Source organism: Apteryx rowi, unplaced genomic scaffold, assembly GCF_003343035.1.
Source record: "Apteryx rowi isolate R43461 unplaced genomic scaffold, aptRow1 scaffold_14, whole genome shotgun sequence".
Classification (NCBI taxonomy): Eukaryota; Metazoa; Chordata; class Aves; order Apterygiformes; family Apterygidae; genus Apteryx; species Apteryx rowi.
The window spans coordinates 1,880,060-1,898,825 of record NW_020447641.1 but is presented as its reverse complement, the minus strand read 5'-3'; the positions used below and the strand labels follow the sequence as shown (position 1 = coordinate 1,898,825).

The window sequence follows — 18,766 nt, the reverse complement described above, 5'->3', positions numbered from 1 at the left end:
TCGCCCGGTGGGTAACATCCTACAGAGCTGCCTGTCCAAAGGGGTACTACCTCTGGATCCAGAGGCTGGCTCTAAGCTTCTTGATGAAGCTATTCCTGTGAAAACACTTCCAGTTGTTACCAGAGACAGTAGATGGCCTTAGCTATAACACAAAGTTACAAAGCCACTGGATGGCTCCCCAAAGTTGAGGCACATTTCACAGGATGCTGTTCACGACTTCTTACACCTGTTTCCGGTTAAGATAGCCCTCATTAAACACTCAAAGAGAAAGTTTAAGACAGAAAACCTTTGAGTGTGTTCTACAGAAGGAATAAGACGACAATTATTATGTCAAAGCTGCATTGGAAAAGATGACAAAAGGACATCTTGGGCACTAAGATCTTGTTATCAGGGACACAGCAAGCTCAAGACTTATTTTATTTCCCTGAGACTCAAAAAAAAAACCCAACAAACAAACAAACCTCCAAGATGCAACTTAAGAGCTATACAGTGTATGGAAAAGCTGATACTGTATATTAGTATCGAGCTTTAAACACAGAAAGGACTGAGGAATGACTGATGCTCTTACTTTCTCAGGTAGCAGAGCTGCAGGGAAAGGAAGTGGTAGCACAGCGGTACCCTGGGGAAAGGCAGAGCAACAACAGATGCTACTGGCCAAAACGATTGAATCTCCCATGCACATGACACAAACAATACTGAGTGCAAAGGATCTTACCTGCTTGTTTCACTTCTGTTTTGAAATGATTGCCTGTGGTACTTTACCCTTGAGGACAGCAGATTGCCACTGATGTTTATAGCAAATATTGCCCTCACCAGTGCACGTGGAATTTGAGAGCACAAGAACAAGTTTGCCGTGGCTCTGTAAAGAAACTTGGGTGCTATTTTTTATTATTCACATTAAAAAAAAAATTGGTTTGCGAAGCATCTCAGTTTGATTCTAAATGTCTGATCCTTTCAATTGCTATAATGAAAATCTTGTGAGAATGAACAATGAAAAATTTTAACAAAGTTTTTAGGAAAAAAAGTCAGTTCTCCAAGTGTCATTTTTCAAATATTTAAAGCTAACTTAGAATAAAGGCTTTTCAGTTCACCTCTGTTCCTTGTCCTGGCCTCAAAGCTTTGTGCTTCACAAGAGAAAAAAAAAACTTGTATAAACTCATAACCATAAAAAGGTGGCTTTTTACAATTTTAAACTGATTCAGTACCTAAATCCCTTAAGCTTTTTTAAAATTCCCAGTTATTAAACACTTTATAAAAATCACAACACAATATACATACTTTAAGGAACAACAATAAAAAAAGCATTTCTATCAAAGAGTAGTTTGCATTCTAATAGATAATTTAAACTTTTTAAAAAAAGCAAAACCCTTTATACCTTTTATGTCTTCTAGATGAAAGGCAACAGTTTTGTTGATAAAGTTGTCTTTTTAAATTTGCATGAAAATACAGTTTACTTTTTATATATTTTTTGAAGCTCAGGTTGTCTTCCTGCCTCTGGCTCCCTTCTTCCCCTCTCTGCCCATTTGACAGAGTACAGTAAGTTGACTTTTGCCATTTAACAGTTAAGAGGAAGCGTTGTCAGATTCCTTACTGCTGTATGGCTTTAATGAAGAGCTGAAGCACGCAGATCAGAAGACGTTTCCCAATAGTTATCATCCCAATATCATATTTACCAAGATGTGCTCCAGCTTCTTGTAAAGATTGGGGAAGAAGAGGCCAGAGTACCAGATATGCCCCCCCCAAAAACCCATTCTACAGCAATTAAAAACACTGAGGAGCCTCTACAACATTAAGTTGCTGTAGCTTTTTTTGTTTGCTTTTTTAAACTGGGCTTTTTAGTTATGGTCCAGTTCTGTACTTCTGAATAGTCAGAGCTTGTGTGAGAAGTCCTTATCACCTATGTAAATAAGGCAAATCACAACTAGATTTATTTTCAGAAATTAAAGTTGTAAAATCAAGATGCCTCGAATTGTTGAAACAGTATTTTGTTAAGAAAATAGATGGGGTACCTGCAAAATAGATTAGAATAATCAAAACCTTGCATTTCTTCATATATTACAAGCAGATAAATATTTTCATTTTGTTGATTTGCCAACTGGTATCAACAGAACCGTTGTTACTTCACATTCATTTCACATTTAAATTCATAGATTAACTCCCCATGTATGTATGTGGGGAGGCCTTTGGAAAAAAAAACCCTACCACAATGCAGCTTTTCATCAATCTATTTCAATATGCTGTACGCCACATTCCTTCAACTTTTGTATTCTACTAGCCTGGAGATTCCACTCAACTAACCTAGATGTGTTCAGCCATGCAGTTTAATCTTTAGAATACATTCATCTTTTATTAAACCAAAATTTACAGACAAGAATACAGTGATGAAAATTGCTGGAGTTTTTCATGTTTACCTGTTTCTGACAAATGAGAGTGAACACCCTATGCGGCAATCTTAGCCACCACTCATATCACTTCCCAGAGTCTTCCAGTAGTTTCAGAATAAAAAGTAGGTGAGGACAGTGTTTCAGCATTGAAGAACACTTCTAAAGTCAGGATTGTAAATTGTCTAGTGGATGTAAGACTGCTGTGTTTATAATGACTACATCTGCAATAAATCAGGTCAGTCACATTTTACCAGAAAGTCTTATCCACCAGATTTAATAACTATACTTTTGGTAGTATACTACTTATTTCTTATTCAAGGACATTTCACTGAAACGTAGCAAAACAGTCCTTGGACCGAATAGTTTACAACACAAGAGGCTCTTAAAATAAAACCAGAAAATGGTTATGCTGTAAGTAACTATGTCGCTTGCATATTGCTTCAAGTTCTGAAAAAATGTGAAGTAATACTCAACTTTCATACTGCAAATGTCTGAAAAAGAACAACTCTCTAAAAGGAAAGACTATCCCCAGAAAGCTGATTTTGCCATATCACTCAGCTGCAGAAAGGGTATTATGAAGATTTGTTTTAATCATTCAAAAAACCCCAAACAAAACAAATTTAACCTTTGCTTACCCATATCAAAAGATTATTAAAAAAAAAAAGAAATACTTAACCTTTAACCCATTCTACTTTTAGTCTAAAATGCTGTTTGTTCTACATGGCTGCTCCTTCCACTTTTAGTCTAAATCAATGATCAAGCGAAGAAGCTATTTTCTTGCTGGCAGCCCACCTAGTTTTCAAAAGGCCACACAAAGCCAGGATTATGAGATTATGTGGTGTTAAACAAGATGTGAATTTACTTTGTGCATTTCTTTTAAAAGGCCTTTTCTTTTATACACAATTATAGACTGATATACAGTGTGATAGCATTCCATTTTTATTTTGTTGTTTAAAAGTTGATTTCGTTGAGCAAAATGAACTTACATTTTAAGTAGGATTCAAATCACTGCAGTAGTCAACAGACATCAGTTGTCTGGAAAACCGGTGAACACTGAGGAGTAATTATTCAAAGTTCCAGCACTGAAGTCATGCTGAAACCACCACCTGACTATAGAGGTAAGGCCTGGCCATACGGCTTATACAGGTGACCCAGCAAAGTGATGAACCCTTGGAATGCTCAAACAGAAATATTTTTAAAAAACCTACCACCCACTAGAAGCAGGAATAGTTGATCACTACTGCAATAAAGTTTTGGAATCAGATATTTCACACCAAAGCATCTTTGATGACTTGGTATGAAGAGTAATAAATGACATTATGCTGGTACTTGCATGTCCCAAAAGATTACAATAACCCACTGCAGAACTCACTATACATTTTTAATTGAGCAGGTGCTTTTTTTTTTTTTTTTTTTTTTTAAAAACACACAAATGGCTTGCAATAAGAAGGTGAAAGACAAACCACAATCCATTTGCTTTATGGTTCTGGGTTTATAAAGCTATTTCTCCAGTACCCCCAAAGCTGTCATTCCAGCTAACCAAAGCTAATGAAAAAACCCAAAGGAAAGGATGTAGAGGCCAGCAAAAGTTGCAGAATGGGATAATTATAATAGAAACAAAGAATTTATTGTGAGGTCAATTGCACAGTTGAATAGTAGCCCAGTCCACTTAGTTTTTCATCTAACGGCATGCAGCATTGGATTTTGTGTAACGAGCTTCTCTGATCATTAAGAATCCAGTTTATTTATATGTTCCTTATCTGTCGTTTTCTTTCCAAACTAAGCTCTCTGCCTACTTCTCTAACATCTTGTGTCTAGTCATGAGCTGAAGCTAGCTACTGCTGAACAAAATTCTCCATTCCTTGCTGAATTTGCTCGCTTGTTCTTGCACAGGGGCTGAAAGATGAACCAGAGAGCATTTAATTTGTCACTATTTCATATGTCACCTTCACAAACTGTCTTCACTCAACTAACAATGCCAACTTCAATCATTTACTTTAATAAACTTCTAGGTAAACAATTTTCGACTTATCAGATGCAGCACCAAACATCTGTGACTACCTACCAAATAGCTGTCTCCAGCTGCTCTTCTGCTTGCAGTGGTTAACCTACTTGTGTGCTGAGACCACAACCTATTTTGTTGACCAATACTGTCTTGTTTCTCTGTACATCCACTTTAGTGATTCCTGTGGATATCTGCTTCCACTTACCAGCATTTAAGAACATCTGAACAGACTTTTTTGTTTATAGACAAAGAGTTTGTTCATAGATGAAAGAATAAGTAAGAAAAGATGCAAAAGAACTTAAGGATCTTAAAGAATTTGTTCACATCACTATCAACACTGTAAAACAGCTATAGGAATTTGTGAATAGTAAGCAGCCTTTAAACTAACATTTTAGGAATTCCCTATCTATAGTAATTTCAGTAAACATCTAATCTTACAAAGAGGGCTGAGAAATGCTCTGGGCCAGAATAAAACATCAACCAAGAGGTTTATTTTGTTCACAACACAGAGCTCTAAACTAATCACATCTCCATGCTTTGAAAAAAATCTCAATACAAGGCTCAGAGAAGCACACCCTTTGGTATTCCTGTGCTACAACACTCAAATTTGGCCAAAACTCCTAAAGATGTCAAAGCCCTTTGTTGAAATGTGGGCATGGGTTGAGAGAGATAGAAGACATTTGGTTTAAACTTCATCCAACAAACGTACTTTCTACAAATTATTGATCTACAATCCTGCAATTCATTTCTAACCAACAAAGCCAACATTTTTGATGAGTCTCAGTTGGCACTTCCTCACTAGGTCGTCTACATCTTGCGGGTTCCCAAAGCTGGTAGAACAGGATTAAGCCATCACTACAGAAGTTAAGAGAAACATTTCATTCCTTCCAAAATAAGAACTTCCCTAGCATTCACAGTATGCATGGCTACATACATAATATCACTGCCATTCTGTGTCTCTTCGCAAAGCAATACCAACACAAACTTTTTTAAAAAAGTGTAATGAATTGCTATAACACTCACCTATGAGTCCCAAACCCAAGTTCTGCACAGCACGGAGAATCAATACATTTTAAACAAGCAACAAGCTCTAATATTACAATAATACTTTGGAGTGGCTGAAATTACAGATTTCAAACAAATTAAGCTTCAACTTTTCTCCCATGCATTCTTCAGTACCCAACTACATACAGACTTCTCATTTTGTCATTTCACATGCTGCAAGAGTGTATGATACTGCCAAGCCTTAGCATTCAATCTCCGTTCATTTGCCATTCTAGACCAAAGCAAGTTAAGCCATTTTAGATGCTGCTTCACGTGCAAAAGAACTTTCTAACAGGGCATCCAAGTCCCAGAAGTCAGTCACAGGCAAGTTCCTTTAAAAGCTTTTTACTACTCCTTGTATTAGACACATTCTCATTGCCCTTTCAAGTTTAAACAATAACTGGGCTGGCTCACATAAACAGTTTAGTCCTGACACAGAGCACAACTCTAAAGAGTTAAGTTTGATAAACTAAACTTCTTTTTATTAAGTTGATAGTCTCTCCAAGGTAAAGATAAGCAAACTTGACAAATAAGAATTTCTACATATTTTTAAAAATTAGCCTAATAAAGTGCCTTCAAACAGTAAAGAAGGAAAGAAAGTAAAAAGGAGAATTCCTTTCTTCAGCTAAATCACAGCTTCTTCAGTAAAGTTTCTGAAGTCCTATGTTTTCCAGTTACCCTGTTTTGTAATGGATGTCATTAAGACAAAGGTTTAACCCAAACAACTACTTGTTAGAGCCTGCTGAGTCACCTGAATCTTCAACAAAAAACAATGTTTTAAGGAGACAAAGGAATAAGTTCCCATAAAATCCCTACTTTCCTTAAAAAGGCTAAAAGCTACCTACAAAAGTCAATGCCCAAGCTCTGTGTCAAATCTACTATTCTGCCATGCAATTCTAACTCCAATTCATTAGTGAGACTTTGAATCTAACATAATCAAACTGCTGTCACTGCCAGATGAACACTTGCTTGGAATTAAGAGACAAGTCAGCTTCAGCTCTGTGAGTTAACTACACAAACAGGGACAGCACTCCAAATGAAATAGGTAGAAAAGGAATGATTTCAAAGAATTAGTCTATGAAGACCTCAAAGTCCAGACCACCAACAGAACAAACAATTCAAGACAACTCTACGCTGTCAGGCATGCAAAAGTTACTTCTACTGATGTTCTTGTTTTATATTATAACTTTAACAAATTAATGCATCAGAGAAATAAGAAAATGGAGTATGTTTGTGGATGTGCTGCAATGCATTTTGGCAACAGTAGGAAACTAATTAAGGGAAATTTTTTAAACAAAGAGGCTCTTACAGGTACACAGGAGTTGCTCAGTGTTAGGAACACAAGAGTTCACACTGGAAACGGATCAAATCTGATCTTTCAGGTGTTGGTGCAGAATTCTCAGAGATGCAAGGTTTTATGGCCAAGTGCTCCCTTCTTTCATAAGTAAGCTGCTAACTACATTAGAAGAACTTTTATTATTATTATTATTTATTTATTAAAAGGTCTGGCTTTTCAGTCAGTCAAAAAAGAAACTGAGAAAATCTTGACCACTGATTCTCTTCCTCACTGCTCACCTTTCATCTTGCTAATCTTGTAACATCAGTTTCAGGAGGCTAGGTGCTGCTACTGTGGAAAGAGGAGGGAAGGTAAAAATACTAAGTTCTTTAAATTAAATATTCTGAGATTCTTCTGCACATCAGAAATGCAAAAAGGAAGAGCAGCAGATTTTTTCCCTTGTGGCACTTCAAAGGCAACATAGAGAAATGGAAAATGCCTGTGCGCTCTTATAAATAATTCCGAGTCTTCCTAAAGACAGATATGCTAATTATTTAAGTCAACAAAAATATCCGGAGTACACATAAGGGTTGATTTTACGTTTTAAACACTCATAAGCGTTCAAGACACACACACACCCCTCCTGACTGCTGATCTTGGACACTATAGCAACAAGTGAACATTTGTTCCCAAGGAATGCCGAGTATGTGCCTGGGGGAGGGGGAGTCGAATCAGCCACAAACTTGTCTGCTGCTCCACTAAGTTACTATTTAACTTAAATCTTCCCAAACCCTAAAATTGAAGAAACAGCATTTACTACTCAGCATTAACAGTCTGCATTTAATAGGCAGGTTACAGTGCACTTGGACTATTAAGAACACAGCTTTGCTTGCAATGAACTTCAAGAGTACTTTTTCCCCCCCCTCGTTCTTAGTATTGAAAGCACCTGAATTGTTTCACAAATGCGATATTTTAGTATTAACACGAGAAGTTTTGCATAAGGCTAACAAAGTAAACAATAACAGTGCTATAGCAAGTTTAGTGTCAAGTTTGTTTTTTTTTCCTCCTTTCAAATCATGCCTAACCTTCAATTCCAGCCTCATCTTCATTTGTTCTCAAAACTTTCATATTACCCCCTTAGTAGTTATTCAGGTATCTACACCAAAATCAAGTCAACTTTGCAAGCATATAGCTTGATGATTCCTGAAAAGCAATACATGTTAAAAAAAAAAAAAAAAAGTTGTCCTTTGGGTTGCTGGCTACAGTCTGGTCGGTGTTAGGCAGGGCTGCTGCTTAAGCAGATTTCTGATGTTGCAGCCTTCGAATTGTGGGGGGAAGCGCCCAGCCTCTCTGGCTCTCTTTTAGGTCACAGCATCCAAAATTCCAGAAGTTCCTAACAAAAGCCAGACATGTAGAAAAGCAGCAGCTTGGAATAACCAGCAGCGAAATGGAAATAGAGGTGGAAAGTTCCCTCTTCCAGTTTAAACCTAACATTTCTTGGGAAAAAGCATGGTCTCTAGTTCTTGATGTCTCCCATAGACTTTGATGGTAAACAAGTTTATGTGGGATTGGTGTGTGGGCTTGTTTTCCCTCAGGCTTCACTAGCTCCCTTGTGGTCTCAGCTCTCTGGAGCACATCAAGCTTCTGCTCTCTTTGCAGAAGTTCTCAGGCTTTTGAAGGATCTTGCACTGGACAGGAACAGGACTCCGAGCCAGGGATCTCAGTGCTCTGCTTAGGAGAGAGACTCGGGAAAAATGACAGCAAGAAAGTAAGAGAAGTGGGGGAAAACAGCTAGCAGGTCTCTGGCTTGCTGTGGTCCTAAAGCTCTGCAAAGGGAAATCTCCAGCAAGTGGGGGCAGTTTGCATGCCTTGCAACTCCCCCTCCACCCCCAATTTTGGCAGAAAAAGCATCAGAAGCTGTTAAAAAAGCCACATTACTTTTCATTTTGAGTTTTTAGTAATAACTTCTAACTTGTTAAAACAAAAAAAAAAAAAAAAAGAAAATATTTACTTTGTCCTTATCCTTGTTCCTTTACTTCTCTTAGCTTGAAAGACTATTTCACAGTTGTCTATGAACAGTTTTGATTTCAGACTGGCAGTACTAACATGGAGAAGTGACTAGCTCTTGGAGATATGTGAAAGGGTGTTCTAAGGAATTTCCAGGTCAGAAAGACTGGAAGTGCTTACGTCTTCACATTTAAAAAGTGGGTTTTAGGAAGGCAAGTTTAAAAGATGACTATCCAGTTCAAGAATGTCTAAAGCTTAGAGCTAAAGAGACTGATTAATTTGCCTCCTACAAAGGGCATTTTCTACTTACTGTTTTTCCTCCCCACAAACTTTCAGGAAAATAAATCTGTCAACCTAACATTCAATAGAGGAGACAAAGTTGGTCCCGGATTTAGCAATGCATGCTGTAACGTCAGGGTGGAGCGCCACACAAGCTATGCTAAAACTGTCACAGTCTCCTTCCATTTTTACCTCTGGCCACTTGTTCCTTTGCCAGCCCTCTCCTCCCTCTTCTGCTGGCGCTCAGTAAAACCTTACAGTCAGCCAGCCCAGGGAGCTGATGTGGCTGAAAACTATTTCCTTTTTTCTTAAGGCTGGTTTTCAGCCAGTTCAGCTCACCGAACTAGCTTGCTATGCAGTCACCTGAGCATGGCTGCTGGTGCAAGGAAGATGTAGCGAGAACGCAGCAGCTCACACTTAAGCTGCTCTAAGTTTCTGTGGAAACATAGTATTAACGTGGTTTAAAACAGATGCAACAAGCTTTGTAATAAGACAGGAAAACAACAATTTAGATGCATCCTGTAGACTTTTAACAGTTACACTACTGTGCCATGAATTCAGCTGTTGGTGGGGAAGACAAACTTGTGATTCACACAGGAGCACTTTCAGAAGTTACACTTTCCAGCTGCCTTACACCTGCCCAGTCCATTTTATTTCAGTTAATGCACCACTTGTCCTGGTTTCCCTGCCACTGCGGTTCACAAGGTCACTTCTGCCAGCTCTGCTGTGGGAACAATAACATGCAAACCAGCAAATAAGAATTGCCACAATTCAGCTCTTACCACCTTATTTGGTTCAGCAGAGTTCTGCAATGCCAGACTTTACACTGGATGCAGGAACAACCATTATTACAGCCTAGCGCATTTAAAACATGCAGTTAGTTCCTTGCGGACCAAGCCTGAGCAGATCTACAAAAAAAAATGTGTTTTAACAATAAGCTAGTTTACAGAATTATTCTTCAGATTTTACAGCTCTATAACACTTCAACAGATTCTGAAAGCGATTAGCATTAAAAATTCCACTTCAAACTATGTGCCAACATCCTGAAATGCAGTGGTTTCTGTAGCAGGATTCATTATCTGTTAGACAGGTTTTTCTTCCACTTTTTTGCATTATGTGCCATAAAAGAATCAAGGGACTATACTTTACACAAATTCCTCTGCTCTCTCCTGAGAATCCTTGAAGATCACTTAATCAATTCACAGATTGCTTATGTATTTGATAATTGTGTTTAAGTTCTTGCAGTCACTGAAAATTAGCTGCTCTGTCAGTGCTCTTCTTTTCCCTCTCCCAGAAAGGTTTTTCATTTAACATACAAAATACTACTAAACAGAAAACCAGCACCACCTCCCACAAAAATCTTAAAGAAGTCCATCCAACATTACTCAAAACAAATTACAAACATTTCTTTCTGAAAGTCTTGCAAAGAAAGGTAAACATTTCATTAGATCTTTGTTTAGCACAGGCTGCCCACCTACCAAGCACTCATGTGATGAGTTACATTTTCAGAACCTCAAGTGTCATTAGACAGGTAATACGTTCAATTTAAGGTGTATCAAAGACAGCTGCTTTCACTGAGAAACATCAAAATTGGAATAAAGAACTAACAGCAAAATTACACCTAGCATTACAAGTTATCATAATTTCAATCTGTAATCTTCACTGCAATAGATAATGAACTTCAACTATCCCCAGCAAACAAGACAAACTTACTTTCCAAGATAGTGTCTCAAACTTTGCTACAGAGAAGATTAATGTTTTAAGATAGAAGGAATAAAAATCAAATGCTAAAAAATACTGTAGTGCCTTATTCATAATAAAACATGGACAGCAGAAAAAAGCACACATTCTCAAGCCTGAAGGTGCTGAAGAGAAATCTTTCATCTTTGACCCTCAGGAACCATGCTCAGGCAGGCAACTTCTGACTTTCAGTGTACCATGCGGTAATATCTATCTCTGTGGTGCTAACACAAGGTTTTGAAGTCACTAGTAATTACAAGTTCCTTATTTTGAGGAAACTATTTAACTTGACACACCTTGAAAGTTGTCCCACTGGGCTGAATATCTATCCTTCAAGAATAAGGACCTGATAGGTTTCAAGTTAGGTAGCATTCCTGATCCTTTTGAAAGTACTGGTGCTACTCTAAAGAGGATGCAGACATTCCTGACTAAGGCCATCCAGCTTCATCAGTGTTTTAACTCTGTGTGTGTAGGGGGTAGGGGGAGACACCACCAAAACCCCCCCCCAAAAACAGAAAAAAAGCCAAAAAAACAAAACAACAAAAAAACTCACCCACCTGCCAAACTCAAAGAAACTAGACAGCAAAATCTGATCCTCAAAGAGAAATGTTGGATTAAAGGCGAGAGCTTTATCTGTCTATTTTGTTTTGCAACATATCTGAAAAATAGTACATTACCATTTTAGAATAAGCTAGAGTCTACATTAATTGCAAATAGAATGAACTTGAGGAAAAAAGCCTTTGCTCATGAAAAGGATGCAGAAGTACCCACATGAAGTGCACAATACCACACTTTGAAGATTACTTCAAAGTTTGTGATAAAGCAAGCAATAATCCCTGAATATATTCTGAAGTGCAATCAAGCAGATTATATATAAAGTAGAAAGTATAATTACTCTAGCACTTTTAGACCAGATGTAAATTTTACCCTTACAGCTATTCATAATGCAACACAGTATTTCCCACAGTCCCAAGGGCAGACCTTACTGTATGAAGCATACACTACATTCCTTAAATAAATAAATAGATAGCAGCTGCCATAAAACTAAAGAGCTACCTACCTTCAGACTAGGTGAACAGGAATGTTTCCCCCATGTCTGATTTTGATACAAGTAAGAGCAACTAGTTATTGTTTCGAAATGAAACACTTCAAGTTGAAATCTTATAATTAGGAACTTAGATTGTGCCCTAAAGATTCTTTTGTGTGATCCTGTTAAACCAAATATATGAATCCCATTTCAACCATGACCACACAGTGGCATCTTTTTCTTAAAGCAGCAGTGGAATTTATTATGGACGGTAACAGAACAGACTGTAACGGCACCAATCTCCCATGAAAATACTTGTTCTTACATGGATTCTCAGTTTTGTAGATCTATGCAATACTATTTTGAACTCCACAAAATTCTATAATAGAAGTTTGTAAAAGCTAGGTCCTACATGTTTTGGCCCCAAAAATGGCTTACAAATTTTCTTTTACAACTTCTATTAGATACAGGCACCCTCATATTTTGAAGAGATTGGACAGTATATAACAGTTACCCCATATCTCTCCTCCTCCAAAAGAAGATCTCCTGTATGTGCAAGTCACTCATCCTCAAAATTCAACAATCTTTACTTGTGGACATAGCAAACCTGTGCTTTTGGGACAAGGATTAACCCTGTAAGTCATATTATATAGTTATATCAAGGTGTATTTAGTTTAAGTGTAGTCCAGGCACTTCACATTCCAAAGCAAGTATTTTCAATACTGTGGTCAAGTAGTTATGCAGCTTTTTGAGGGAGGCAAACAACTCCCTTCCTACAACTTTCTCTGCCTTGGAAAGTTACGTCTCTTCTCGTGTGTCACACCTCTGATGATTACAAATAGCTCCAGTTTCCAAATTGTACTTCCTAGTATGTCCTACCTTTTGAAAGAGGGGTGCAAGTTGAAGGCAACGATTATTTTCTCATACCCTCAACTGATAGCTGAATAGTTACTACTGTAATCCAAAAAACAAACAGAAAACCCACCAGCTTTCAAACCATCAATATAGTTGAAAACTCAAACAATCATAAGACAGTAGCACAGAAGATGAACTTATTGTAGGTTGTAAAAATAGATTTGTGTCTCCTATAAGTTAATTCAGCATAGTCTCAAGTTTGGTCTGCCAGGCAGGGATTATTATTATTTTTAAAAGAAACTATTTTCATTTTCTTCTTATCAGAAGGGACAAAAGACTAACTTATTTTGAGTCTCCTCGATACATCTCAGTTTCCTCTGACCCCAGAGGGTACTCATGCTACAAAGGTTTTTCAGTTCAAGTACATCAAAGACGTGATGATAATATAATTATTCTTACTAATGTCAGACGTGACAATCTCACCCATCTGGAAGTTTAACTGATGTCTCGACGAAAAGTCCAGACAGTTTATGCAGTTCAACCACTACAGCTTCAGCCTGTCATCAAGTAATATTAAGTAAAAAATGTCTCATGATACAACACTGACTTATTGACCTAGGTTCAAAAAACGCCCAGCGCTCCTCTTGGAGCTTGGTCCTATACATCAGGACGGACCTCTAATAACAAATCTTTACATTCAATGACTACAATGCCTAGATTCTAAAGGGAATTTTAAAAATGGACATCAAGAACTGAAGCATATGGAACACATGGTATTTCACTCAACGCAAGAAGCAACTGCAGCTCCCTCGTGTCCTAACACTTGACAAACTTTTCAACCCTGTAACTATACTGAGAGCTCTTGCCTTTTTTAAAAGTGAAATACCATCATTCAGAAGCAAGTTTCCTCCTTGGTGCTAGCAAGTAGATTCCAAGTTTTTTAGATTTCAGTTTATATAACAATCATTGCTGGGTAAAAGTCCAAAATTAATGCAGACTCAAAATAACTTGCAATAACACTGGTTTTATCTTTATCTTGTTTAAAAGTAACACATATTAATAATAATGTAACTTCTTATAATTTCATTGTAATATTGCTGAAATTTAAGTACTGCAAAGAGAAAGGGCAATGAGTGGGTGAGCAATATCAGCCATGTAACCCTCTCTCCTAAAATAGATCAAGTCACTCATGTTATTTATTGACTTACATTGGTACCATGCAAAACCCAGTATGCAAGTCTATATCCAAAGGCACTTGTGATCTAGTTCTGACATGAATACATATTACACTCCAACATGGCTTAAATTTTTCACCCAAGACAGTAGCACTACATCAGGAGAATGATGGATGAAACATAAGAGAATAACTGCTAGATACTTCCAGTACAGCTCAGGTAACAAACAGGGAATACAACAATCAGTCAACTGGAAAAATCAAACACCCGCACCTACTGGGATCAGCTAAACTTTTGGTGCAGATTTGAGCAGTGGAACAGTCAGTCCTAGCAAACAGGGAACAACCTGTAGCAAGCTGAGCCACGTGGTCAGGAGCAATGTTACTGTGCATTAGACAGGAATTTTCAAACGCCAGACTCCAGAAACGCTTGCCAGGCAAGCGCAGAGTTTGCTGATGCAAAATGATGATGTGATGCTGCATCACACTTGTCACTCTGCATCACACTTGTCACTCTGAACTGCTTGAAGATGCATGCAGCATATAAGCAAAATAAAATAACTCAAAATAAGTTCTGCTACTAGGTACAAATTGTACAGCAAAGTTTTACTACTCAACAAAATCTGCATCAAGTCATTTGATTAATGCTGTTCAAAATTTCAAAAAATTATTTTTCTATCACTGCAAATGATTCCACCCTGGAATAAACCATGCAACTAATTCCAGAATGGTGGTAAACTGCAATTAGTACAAGTTCAGAATTTTATACATAAGAAGTCCGTCCAAAAATTAATAAAAACTTACTAAGGTTTCTGAACAGATAACTATAGAAGTTTCTAAAGATAAACAAGATGAAGAGATGCAATCCAAAGTATTCAGCCTCAAAGATGACCTCTCCAGTCAGCAGTAAGCAAGCCAATACTATAGAAATCACTATTATGAGATTTTGGGGACAGATGTCATAAAGAACTCTCCTTATGGAAGAAAACAAACATTTCTCCTTTATAAGACTAACAATCCTTTAAACAGACAGCATTGTTTCACAAAGTAATTCTGCAATGTAGTATAAAAACAGGAGACAACTTCTGCTTTCCATGTTAGTTTCTTTGGTCTGAGTCCCAAATGTAAAACTGAGCATTAATTAAGAACTGCTGCGTGTCTGCTGGAACATATTTTTGTATTTTGGCAGTCCCTTCCTACAGGATGCCTATTCAGCATCAGTAAGCACCAAACACTTCATCTCACAAGTTGATGCGTTCATCTGGCGAGTTCAGCAAAAACACTTTTGACACGAAGCTAACATCAGTCACCAAAGTTACCACTATGTTAAGATTTGGTCACACCTTTTGGTATAGCAGTTTCAGTCCGAGTGCAGACTCAAGCATTTGAGGTTCACAAAGCACCAGCTCCATTCACCCTCTAATCTTCTTCTCCCTACAGAACCACCAATGCAAGACCTAAAATCATAGCACAACAATTCTGCTTTAAGCTTATTACCCTACCTGTGAACAAAGTGGCAATCCTAAACACATATTGTAGTTAGAGATAACAACCATTGCACTGACCCAGTACACAAGAAGAGAGATCAGCAATAGCAAATTCACTGTCTCTGAACTGCAGAAGGATCTACAGTATGATCTCGCTCTTCAGGAGCGAGATTTCTGCTTACCTGCACACTACTTGAATTTGCTCATTAGTAAGTCAGAATTGAACTTAAGAGAAAATGGACATTGGTAACAGTGAGGCATGGGTAGGGGCAAAAAAAGCTACAACTGTAAACACAGAAGTGCCAGCAAATGCTTCGCATTCAGGACATCTTATACAAAGCTGCTCTACGTGTCAGTTCAGCTATTAACATGAGTACATTTCTGTATAAGTTAAATAAAAGTTTTCCTGTTGATGATCAAAAATAGACTAATATTTCCCTAAAGGAACTGGAAGACGCACTTCTTCTAAGCAAAAAATTTTGCAGTTTCCACCTGCTGGCAGAAGATGGTAAATACTTCTCTTGTAGTGGAAGAAAGCGTTGAGAAGAGTTGCATTCTACTTAAGCAGTCATACCTTGAAATTCAAGTTCAAACTATTAATGTATGAGCTTCTTAAAAAAAAGAAAACAAACAGAAACAGAAACCCCACAGAGTTGTACTAGACCAGGAAACTGGAACGTGGCCAACATGTTAGACTTCTTTGGTATTACAAAAAACATTCAGGTGGTTGAAAACTAATCAGCTGATAGTCTCACTAACTTTTAGTGTCAGCCTAGGCAGTCTGCTGAACACCTATTCTCCCTTGTCCTTTTAAGTATTATGTACCCAAAAGCACTACACACTGGTTGATTATGAAACAGATTGCACAGTGTTTGGATGAGGAAATACAGAACCTGAACTAACAACCACCATTTCCTGTGATCACCATGCAAGTATGGAGGGGGGGGGGAGAGGAGGTACTGGGGAGCAATAACCATGGTAAAGACTAGTTAAAAACATATGGACAGAATTGTGGGAGTTTCAGAGAGAATTTCTTTCTTCAGAGAGAATTTAGAATAAAAAAAAAAAAAAACTGACAAACCTTCTGAAAGAACAGCTTCCTTCAAGTAGAGTAGCACATCTGCAAACTTTCTGACATCATTCACCAGTTGCATGATATATTCTGGATCCACAACAGGATTATCATAGCAGTCAGAGTTGGAGCTAATGCTGCTCAGAGAGCTGCTCTTGGTGCTGCGCCCCATTCCCCAATTTCCTGAATTAGAGATGGTGAAGAAGTTGGAGGTAGACAGTCGGGCTAATCCCAAACCACGCTTGTTACTTCCACCGTTCTGCCGCAACATCCCAGCAGCCGCTGCGCTTATAGAGCTCTTGCCGTTAACGTTCAGTGTCGCTTAATGTCCATTTGACAAGCCAAAGGTGAAGCCCTTAAAATTTGGAGGAAGGAGGGGAGAGAGAAAAGTACTGATTAGCATAGAAATATTTGTGAAGTAATACTGTTGTACTGACAAGATCCAAAAACTCTTTCAAGATGATACTGCTTTACATTAAAATGTTTAACTGAAATATTCTACAGGTTTTTGATTACTTCAAGCTATTTTAATTTGCACAGCAAATATACAGTGCTATACCTGCATAAAAATCAGCTGTATGCAGAAACAGTTTTTTATTTCAAAAGCTAATAATACATGCTCATTTCATGACAACACTTCAGTCCCTGAATATTTATTTTGGAAACTGTAAGAATCAAGTTCATAACATGCATACTGAGACCTGTTCTATGCCATTAAATGTTACTGTAACTTAATAGAAATGCAAAAAAACCCCTGACGTGATACAGAGCATGAAAAACATCCTGACCTGCATCAACCACCAAGTGGTATTCAGCATCCTGTCTCTTATGATCATAGACAACCGTGATCTGATAGGATAAATTTTCCTCGGGCGGATTGGGCCCAGCAAGAACCTTCTGACCTATTAGTTTGTCTAAGAAAGGAAAACAGCCTGAAAGAAGCTATGTGGGTTTTTAAGCCTATTATCTTTGACTACAAATTGCAAACAAAAGACAAAGAAAAATGAAGAGATTTAAAATATTTTAGTATCACAGTCTATCTATAAGTCTCAGTGTAGTTCATTTGAGGGGTGCTGTCTTGCTTTAGTACAGCTTAGAAGTCCGTCCTGTCACAAAAAGGCACAAACTTTGGGGAGATTAAGTTAGTATAACTAAGCAACCACCTGTGTTCATTTAATTTAGGAAAAACAGAATGCTACTGCAAATTTCCCCATGCCAAGTTAAGCCATTCATTTCAAAGCAGCAGACTCCAGGTGGCGGACTCAGGTACGGTTCCAGCAGCGGTCACAATGCCTGCTATTATTCTCTCAATACCGGGAGAAATTCTCAATGTTTACACTGCACGCTAAACACTAAGGGAAAAAACAAAATTGGAACACGTCAGCCAAAAAGTGTGAAATTGTTTGCAGACATATCTGCAGCAAATCTCAAATCTGTAGATAAAAATAAAATTCATTACAATCCAGTTAAGTATTAAATGAAAGTTGAAACTGGGTATTGTACATATTTTTCCTATCTGTGTTGACCAATCGAAGCAGCAGCATCTTTCATGTTTTGAACACTCCCACTATGTATTTCAATGGGCATTATTTTAATGCACTTTAATTATTTTTCCATTATTTCCCCTTTATTTCTCTTTGCAATATAAAAATGCAAGAGGAAACGTGGTTAAATAGCAGTTATTTTTGTAATTAATCTGGCAGACCTTTTAGGGAGTGCGTACTAGGGAGAAGAAAATTTTAGAGTTCAACACAGATTAACTGCCTTGATTTCTGTTCACTATTTAAAGTTAGTACTTAAGAGACTACACATAAGATGATATAAATAATGCAGACAATTAAGCAATTCCAAACACTTCGACTAGACTGAGGTGAGGTTTACATTAAATGTTCTTAAGCATTATGTTTAATCAACTTTCTTTTGTTCCCACATATAATTCTCATGGCTACAAAGGTACTTTGCAATTCTGCCTTGCAATTACCAAAAAAAGCAAAAAAACAAAATAACACACATAATCTCTTTTCCTTCTAACAAAGCTAATACCTATTTATATCAAGACACAGAGATTTTCATATTATCTAAAAGAGACATGTCCCTTTTAAGTCTGGCCAGTTTCAAAGTCAAGTTAAAGCAGTGTGATGTGTTAGACCTGTTCTCTTAACAAGTCTATGCTTTTAAAACCGCAGTATTTTAGAGACACGCAGTATTTTTTTTTACATGGATGAGAAAAGAGACATGCAATAACGCTACAACTGCTTTCAAAAACATTAAAGTGATGACAAAGTACTTCTGAATGGGAAAAACTTCAGAGAACCTTTTGCTATAAAACATCAGTCGAACTGAAACTCCACTGAGTGTTCAGTCAACGTAACAGTCACCTTTTTCTGGTAAATATTAGCTCTTACGTCTGCCCCCC

General features: G+C 37.5%; 1 protein-coding gene across 20 annotated transcripts in view; it reads right to left on the bottom strand.

The window, feature by feature from the left end:
• ARHGAP29 (Rho GTPase activating protein 29) overlaps positions 1-18,766 on the bottom strand; it is an 83,771-nt gene that overhangs the window by 41,367 nt on the left and 23,638 nt on the right. For all 20 annotated transcript variants that reach the window (XM_026057439.1, XM_026057441.1, XM_026057450.1 and 17 more), the window contains one exon: positions 16,360-16,705. In XM_026057439.1, coding sequence (XP_025913224.1) covers positions 16,360-16,621 — 262 coding nt within the window. In that variant the 5' untranslated portion in view covers positions 16,622-16,705. The remainder of the gene's footprint in view (positions 1-16,359; positions 16,706-18,766) is intronic.